Source organism: Fusarium falciforme, chromosome 5 (genome assembly GCF_026873545.1).
Source record: "Fusarium falciforme chromosome 5, complete sequence".
Classification (NCBI taxonomy): domain Eukaryota; kingdom Fungi; phylum Ascomycota; class Sordariomycetes; order Hypocreales; family Nectriaceae; genus Fusarium; species Fusarium falciforme.
In genome coordinates, this window is record NC_070548.1 from 2,025,047 (window position 1) to 2,033,854 (window position 8,808).

An 8,808-nucleotide genomic window follows, 5' to 3' on the forward strand; every position below is an offset into this window, starting at 1 on the left:
AAATTGCCATATTTACTCCCGGGCCAGCTGTCAGTTGCCTAGCTGAGAAATGGCGTCGAACCGGATCACTCCCCCCTGTCCCGGACAGCAGATGCCCAGTTCCTGCAAGATGTGTCCCTCGGCCTGAGGAGACTCGTCAGCTGGTGCTCTTATCAAGATGCAACGAGTGAATCCTTCCATGGGATCTTGCCTTGGCTACGTGGAGTGCGTCCTGTAGGGAGTCCCCTGTCTGTACGACAACGAAGCTGTCAGCAACGGAACAAATATGCTCCCAGCTGAAGTATCTCAGACAACCTTCCCCCGGTGTCAACCTTGGCCTAGGTACGGCTGAGCTCCTCAAGGGGTGTTGGATAAGGGCGAGCCGCAATAAGCGGCCGTGATCGGTGCTTGCCTGGAAAGCTGTAACCATCGCGGGTCCAAGAATCTGCCGCGCTGCGGTTAGCCAACCCCGAATAGATCACTCCCACGCCCGCAGACCAGGGCGGTTTCAGATGTCATTGCCATGCTGTCATTTATGGGTGTCTTCCTGTCGCTCTCTCGCAAGATGACCTAAAAACGTACAAGGCTTTGCACCAAGCTGCTTCAGTCGGTGGCTGGCACTACCGGCCCAGGATGTGAGGACGGGCAACGGAGAGGGCTGAGAGGTCACGTTCCTTGCTCCTTGAGCAAGTGTTTTCTTCTCCCCTTTTCAGCTGTTGGCCCCTGGTTTATGAGATTCTGACGTCGACGTCAGAACAGGAGCAGAGAAGGATCGCTCCCTTTGCTCGTCTTCTCATATCATGACTGTAAGGTTCCCGAAGTGAGACATCTACACACAGTGCAATGGAAGAAAACAGGAAATTTGCAAGAGCATAAAGCCGCTTAGGCAACATTGACCTCAAGGCGCAGCCCATCGAGTAGCCGTTGCAGAGCGACATGATAACTGCGCATCAAAGAGCGCATGCTTGCGTCCTGGAAAGAGTGTTATCAATTCCTCAATGCCCATAAATAAAAAAGAAATGTCTTTTTTTACTGCATGCGAGGATACGGCAGTATTCAACACCCCATTATAGCTTACGGGCTTTTGTGGTTGCACATTTTTCCCCCTCCATATGCAGGCCCTCGCGGGCCAAAAAGAAAGGATTCTGCCTTGGCTGTCGTCGAAACATGCCTTGGCCCGGTGACCCAAAGGGAGGAGACGGTGCAATTCGATTGGACCCGTCCTGCGAGTCGACGGAGTTTTCCATCTCGTGCTCTGATGCGCTGCTGCACTGCCACCCCTCAGAGCCCCAAGATCTGGGAATGTGTGTCTGCCCAGACTCTCAACCACCATTTTCGTTCTTGCTCTTCAATGTCCTGCACTGGCCTGGCCCTCACAGCATTCGGCATCTCCCGCTTTCTGTCTGCCCAAGAGTCTGGAACCAAGGGGCCTCCGGCATGACGACGTTCCGGGTGGGGGAATGCAGTGAGACATGCTGGATGGTCGGCAGTCGACGATATCGTCTTTACGAGAAACAAGTGGTTTTTGCTCGGATTAGCTGCCGAGTTTAAATTCCCGTCTTAGTCATACAACTTAGTTACCAAGATTTGCTTGTTTGTTACAATTCCCTGTCATCAATGATGGCATCTCCCGCGGAACTCGCGAAACTTCATGCGAGACATGCTCGAATCGTAAAATGTCTGCCGCTATTCTCGCACAAAAACCTTGGTTTCAGCTGAGGATTCTGTGGCATATGACGATTGCATCTCGATGCTGTCATTGGCCGCAAAGAGGTAGCCACGAAAAAGCCATGTAAGACTCAGCCCAACTCAACTAAGGAAACCAGAGCCAATGGCTCGGCGCCACACAGACGGCGCCCGTTTGATCCCCCTTTCGGCGACCACATTTTCCCCTAACCACCAGCCAGGACTCTTGTCTATCGTGGTGGGGGATAGAGGGCCAAGGACTCTTCGCCGGTGAGCCACATTGTCGGCTCCTGCATGGACGGGACCAGGACGAAACGAGCCTAGGCAATGCGCCTCGACGCAACTTTCCGTACAGTGCATGTCCCTGGCCTTGTACTGACGCCCTGCCGGACGTTCTGCCTGTTGTTGTGGGAGTCTGGCTTCTCTCCCGTCTATCTTGTATTAGGCAGCATGGCCGATACTCAAGACTTGGTTGAGGGTTGCGGGTTGTAAGCTCCATGCAACGCAAGACGGCCTGGCAGAATCTTGTCGACAACGACCCTGGGCCAACCATTGAGGAAACATCAGGTTGGTGGCTGATTTTGTCTCGCTGCTAGAGCATCCCTTGTCAAATCTCGATGAGAGAGCCCCCGTTAGGGGACCACTAACCTCGTCTTTGATGAAAAGCAACTGCGGCCTGTGGACCAGACAATATCAACCTTTAACAGGAGAAATACAGGGAACAATACCAAAACTTGCGCCTCCCTGGGCGTGACCGGGGTGTCCGATATACTCCAACTTTGAAGCTGTCTCGGACAGCAAACAACACGGAAGCATAGCCATGAGCGGTGTGTGAGCGTTGCAACGGCTCCTCCACCAAGACTGCCTCGCCAAGCTGTGCCCTCACTCACGATGCCCTCGAAATAAGCATCTCACGCGTGGAGGCACTGCCTCTCGGCACATGTGTCATTCACAGCCGTGCAGGTTGCGGCACCCAATGGCTTGGCCGGGCCTCGTTTCCCCCCATGTTACCGTCCGGGTGGTGCGCCTTCAACCCGGAACACTGCCACGCTCCCAGGCTATCAGCCCTAAATGATGCAGGCGTTTGACGGCTCTTGACGTGCGGGCTTGAGAGGCTTTCCCGCCGATTCTAAGATTACCTTCCAATGAGGTTGGCCGTACGCCCTTTTTTTTTCGAGGCCGTCTTGCTCTGTCTACACTTTCTCTCTTCCTCGCGAACCCTACCGTACAGTGTGGGGGGAGATGCTACTTTTGTTTCAAAGGCCAAGGCAACCAGCTCGAGCCTAGAGGCCGTCTGGCTTGATGTTTATTTTGAGACCCGGTTCTGCTTCATACATTTATTCGCTTGGCGCCCTGGGGACTTTGGCAGCTTCTCTCTTGTGGCTTCATCACCACAAACGCCTATGTACACCGCGACTCAACAACAGCATCCATGGCCTCCAAACACCCATTGAGACGGTCGTGTGCCTTTTGCCGGGCGAGGAAGATCAGGTGTTCCAACGAAACCATCTGCGAGGCCTGCCGCAAGCAGGGCGCTGACTGCATCTACGACTTTGAGTCACGGTCCAAGGGTCGGAACCCGAGCATTGACAGTACAAAGTCCAACCTGCTGCATGTTCGAAGCGATCATGGGCTTCCGGATAGCAAGAGGAGAAGGTCTTGCTCTGCTAGCTCCACCCCTTCTACTCCCCCGAAGAACCAAGAGGATCAGGGTCCCCCAGGGGAAGCCTTCGAAAGCATCGCCGCATCTCTAGAGCAGATGTTTCGGGAGAAATTTCCTCTGAAATCTGTCAAGTTTACCTCCGAAGAGCAATCCAATTCTCAGCCAAAGTCCAAGCCCAAGGATATCAGGTACACCGGTCTTCTCTCCCTCCTGGCCTACGACCTTGTCGGGCTTGTCGTTGACAGATTTGGCTCCTTGGGATGCTACCACAATGAAGAGGATAGTAGTCGATTCTTCCGGTCCGGCCTGGCCAGCGATAATACCCAAAACATGTTCGACAACCTTGTCCAGGGAAGCAACCCCCTTTCCGACTATGGCCAACGACAGCGGACGCAACTGATCGATGTCTGGTACTCTGTCCACCCCCTGTCTTTCCTCATCTCCAAAACCCTTCTTCTTCGGGAGGTTCGCGACGGCACCTGTGACGAGGTCCTTATAGCTACTATGCTCGCCGAGGCCAGCTTCGTCCTTGGAGACGAAATCAGTGTTGGTCGTGGCCGCGACTTGTTGAAGTGGGCCGAAGCACAACTCCAGAACCGTCGACGTCATCAACAATCCAGCGAAGACAACTCTATACACTCGAACATACCCACGAGGGTATACAAGCGAGTCACCACTGCACAAGCTTTGGTCCTTTTGGCTTGGAACGCCCTCTCCTCCTATGAGTTTCGCCGGGCAGTCTGCTACATCGACCTGGCTAGCAAGATGGTCACGGAGATCAAAGAATGCATGGCGAGGGATATGTCTCCACCAAACTCCAGTCGTATCAACGGAGTCGATGTATTAGATGTTGAGAGAGAGATTGTGACCTATCTCTGGTGGACAACGTTTTCCCTGAATCTCTGGACTTGTGTCCAGACAGGTTTCTTGCCCGAATCCACCCCCGCCACTTTCACCCTTGATTCCCTTCCCGTGACGGAGGCCTCCTCTATCATCATTCAACTGGACCTGGTGTCCGAGAACTTCAGCACGTTGCAGAAGCAAAAGAGCAGCATGCGCGAGATGTGGCCTCTCGCCCACATTTCCAGCACTGTTGCCTATCTGTTCCTTCACACTTCCGACCAGGCGGCAGCGAGACACGGAGTGGGTGTTTGTCGAGAGGCTATCCGCCTATTCTCTGGTGAAGCAAACAGGGCAGAAGAGAAGCCCAAGGCGCCCTTTGGAAGGCAAGCTGACGACGCTTCACGACATTTGCTGCTTGCATTCCACCATACCATGGCTGCCCAGTTTCTCTTCCCAAAAGCCTTTCGGGATCAGGCAACCGTCTCTCCAGATACTGTTGATCAGTTCTGTACGTCGATGGATCAAATCCTTCGATTCCTCTCCTTGACCCCGGAGCAGCCTTGCGACCCTATCTCCATCACCTCCTCCCTCCACCAGTCCCTCCCAAAGGCTCTGTGCCTTCTCCTTGATACCTGCTCCCGAGCCTTCAACTTTATCCGTGCCAACCTAGGTCTCAGTCTGAACGAGACTTACTTTCATCAGGGATGGGATGGGAGACTACATCCTCTTGCAACTCGGTTGTACAACATGAGCAAGGACGACCGCTTCCATCAGGGGTCGACGCTTCGCTCCGTGAGGAAGCAACTTAAGACTTGTGCCCGCGCTTTTGGGGCAGCTGGTGCCTCGAACTCTCTGGGCGTGCCTGAAGCAAACACAAACAACATGCGCTCAGCTTCACATTCTCCTCAGCACAATGTTCAGGCGCCCGGCTACTTCACTGCCACACCACAAGCGATCGGTGACGCTCCGTCGCCCTTCTCATGCATTGAGGATATTTCTAGAGTATCTTCCTCTATGCAATCGTCATCTGGCTCATCGGCGAGTGCTTCTACTCAACCGTTTACTCCTTTCGAGCAAATGACCAAATGGCCGATCGATGGTGGCTTCTCTCCAGATATGCTGAGCGCAAGCACCTTTAGCCCTCCTCCGGCCATGCAGCATGGCGTCACCAATGGATCGGCCATGAGCAACATGTGGTACTCTCAACCTCCGATGATGGACCTCGAGCCCGCGGGCCCGGTCTCGATCCAGCTTGGACAATGGGTTTGGCCGCCCACGAGCTCTGAGGAAGCTACATATCTCTCCTTCCAAGCCTTGGATATGGAGGAGGCTCCGGAATAGATTGAGCTTAGGAAAGATGGTATAAGCCAGGAGGGCTAAGATTGGGACAGAGCTTGCGAAAATCTTGATAAAAAGACGAAAGGTTGAGGCGGGGTTTAGGATCAAGGCTTCTGTGAGGGGGGAGGCTACCCACCATATGATCTTTGCCTGCTTTCAACGCATAGACTATATCATATAGCATGGGATGCTTCTGCCGCCGGCGGCATTAGGCCATGGAGTTACTGGATGTCATCTTGGGTACAGCGCGGGCGTGGGTTTGGCAATTCATGACTTGTACGTACGAAACGAAACAACCGAGACTGGCACGTCTTGCAAGAAAAACAAAGGAACGAAGAATGATGGAATGAACGCGATCGAGATTAGTTTCTCCAAATTCACCTACATGTTAGATACTTGAAAATCTTCACTATCTGTGTCATTTTAATACTACGTATTGCGTCTGATCTTCCCTGTCCGCTTAGTTCCGCCGCAGTTTGGTATGAGTGCAATGGCGTTGGTTTGACGGGGCTGATCATGACAACACCAGAATTACAATAAAAAGCCCAAGGTTTAAGGACGTAACTTCTTTTCCTATTAAATACGTATTCATAATTTACCTTAATTACTTATTATTTATATACAAGCTGGCATCAAAGGTCAGCTTCCGAAGAGATATGCACCATGCCGATTGGCAGAGCACAGAGCGAGAGCCAGGAGACACTACCACAAAAAGCTCAAAGCCACCAAAATGCGGGAGGGACGTAGCCGAGCATCTGTACTCCCTCGAGACGCGCGCCGACGCTTGATCTTTCACTATCTACCAGTGTCTGTTTTGTCTTCCTCGCACGAGCGGATTCTCTCATCGTCGCTGACGAAATACCCTTCGCGTCCTCTTGCGTGAGCGCCGACGCTTACCGAGGCCGCCCTTTAATCGTTCCTTCGGCCATGTAAGGAGAATGCTGATCTCGTTGTGCTCGCCAATCGGGGATGTCTTGAGGCCTCAAACATCTCCGGGCCCTCTGCCACCAGCGCAATGGTGTGCCACGCGTTGTCGAAAGGCTGCTCCTGGTCGTGCGCAGGAACTTGTTAAGTAGGCAGAGGAAGAACAGAACAGTACTATGGCAATCACCATCACTGTAGTGTAGGCCCGTCCCTCCGGCCCGGGCTTGAAGGCATTTTCGGTTTCATGAGGGAAGGACAGAACATGGACAGGGCCGAAGTCTAATAAACGATGTATTCTCTTAACGCTTTAAATTTTTGCGAGCACCTTGATCCTAACCGTTTCTATACTGCTAGTGTTCCCCCTTAGTCTCCACGTTCACTCATAGTAAATTAAGCCCTGGTACTCCGAAATGTACTACCGTCCAGCTGCGGCAATCTTCACGCCCATCTGCCTCGCGTGCTGAGCCATGAGGGCGTCAGCAATAGTCAGAGCGGCCATGGCCTCGACGATAGGAACCGCGCGAGGAGCAACATTAGGGTCGTGACGGCCCTTGGCGGTCAGGATGCCCTCGCCCGAAGCGTCGTAGCGAGCAGTAGTCTGGTCCTGGGAGATTGTAGCGGGGGGCTTGAACGCAACGCGGAAGAAGATGGGCATGCCGTTGGAGATGCCGCCCTGGATACCGCCGGAGTGGTTCGTCTTGGTCTGCAGGCGGGAGGGAGGAATGCCAGCGCCAGCGCTCGGCGTCGCATCGTCGGCGGCGGCGGTAGACACGAAGGGGTCGTTGTGGCGGGATCCGCGCATCTCGGCGCCGCGGAAGCCAGAGCCAATCTCAAAGCCCTTAGTAGCAGGAATAGACATCATAGCGTGGGCAAGGAGAGCCTCAAGCTTATCAAAGCACGGCTCGCCGAGGCCGGAGGGACACCCGCGAATAATACAGGTTACGGTACCACCAGTAGAGTCGTGCTGATCGCGGAGCTCGGCAATCTTATCCTCCATACGCTTCGCGACGGTAGTATCAGGGCAGCGCACGGGAAGGAACTCATCTACCTTCTCGCGGGTTAGGGAGTCAACAAGCTCGAGGAACTTAGGATTGCTACTAAGGGTGTCGATATCGTCGCTATCGGTTATAGGCCTGTCCTCAAAGAGCTTGATGTTGCCAACCGAGGAAACAAAGGCAACGATCTCGACGCCGTAGGCCTCGCGCAGCCACTTCTCGGCAACAGCGCCGGCGGCGACGCGGGCAATAGTCTCACGGGCGCTGCTCCGGCCGCCGCCAGAGGAGGCCTTAGTGCCATACTTCTCAAGGTAAGTCCAATCGGCGTGGGAGGGGCGCGGGTAGAGGTCGATGGTCTTGGAGCCGTAGTCGTGAGGGCGTTGATCCTCGTTAGGCACGGTCAGGAGTATGGGTGTGCCCAATCTGCGACCCTAGGGTATTAGCATCATGGCAAACATTATGACTTCCTGTAGGGTTGTCACACGTGCGCCCAAACTCGCATCCAGATCCTATAGTCACGCGGTCCTTCTCGTCGCGCGGGGTGGTGATGGCCGACTGGCCCGGGCGCCGGCGGTTGAGCTGCGGCTGGATGTCGGACTCGGTGAGGGACAGGCCTGGCGGGCAGTTCTCGATGATACAGGAGACGGTCTTGCCGTGGGACTCGCCGGCGCTGTGACGATGCAGGTCAGTAGGCTGTTGTCTTGCGTTCCTAGCAGTTTAGTGGAGGGAGAGGACTCACGTCGTCACGCGAAAGTAGTTGCCGAATGTCGACATGGTGTCTTTATCTGTTCTGTATGTTCACTGGGTGAATTGATTGACGGAAGTGAGAGAGGTTAGAGGGGGAGGAATGTAGCGATATCGCAAAGATATTTTTCTGGGGAGTCATACCTGCACCGGGGCCGGTGTAAAGAAGTCACGTGCCCACCGCACCGAACCACGAAAAAGGACAAGCTGGGCAACGAAACACTCAAGAAAGCGAGGGAGATCAAGTCGCAGAATAATACGACTATCCGCGGGTTTCTTGGCCAGGTTCCACAAAGAAGAGACAAAGCCATACATCTTGAACTACGACATTGTCCGCGGAGAAGGCAGTGACTGTCGATGAAGGGGTCGGTATTAACCCCAGGCTGATTAGGCAACACTGACTTGGTATGTCGTTTGCGACACAAGCCTAACTTTTTGATGATCTGGCATCCAAAATACACTGTCATGCTGCCTTCCAGGACTTGACAAACTACATTGCCGCCACCATGGCTGACATTTCTTCGGGGACAGACAGCGCTTGCCATGGTGGCGGCATCTCAACGCAACAACCTCCCTTCTCCTCTTCAATCAAGGAGCGAAAGTACAGCCAATGTCGTCCCCTCGTCTCCAACCACA

General features: G+C 54.0%; 2 protein-coding genes across 2 annotated transcripts; one reads left to right on the plus strand and one right to left on the minus strand.

The window, feature by feature from the left end:
• Positions 1-3,097: 3,097 nt before the first annotated feature.
• Positions 3,098-5,512, plus strand: NCS54_00684300 (Zn(2)-C6 fungal-type domain-containing protein; the record flags this gene model as incomplete). Its single annotated transcript, XM_053152285.1, has 1 exon — positions 3,098-5,512. The coding sequence occupies one exon, from the start codon at positions 3,098-3,100 to the stop codon at positions 5,510-5,512; it is 2,415 nt and encodes an 804-aa protein (XP_053008260.1).
• A 1,336-nt stretch (positions 5,513-6,848) lies between these two features.
• On the minus strand, positions 6,849-8,202 carry NCS54_00684400 (Chorismate synthase; the record flags this gene model as incomplete). Its single annotated transcript, XM_053152286.1, has 3 exons — positions 6,849-7,859; positions 7,885-8,098; positions 8,168-8,202. The coding sequence occupies 3 exons, from the start codon at positions 8,200-8,202 to the stop codon at positions 6,849-6,851; spliced, it is 1,260 nt and encodes a 419-aa protein (XP_053008261.1).
• Between the last annotated feature and the right edge of the window lie 606 nt (positions 8,203-8,808).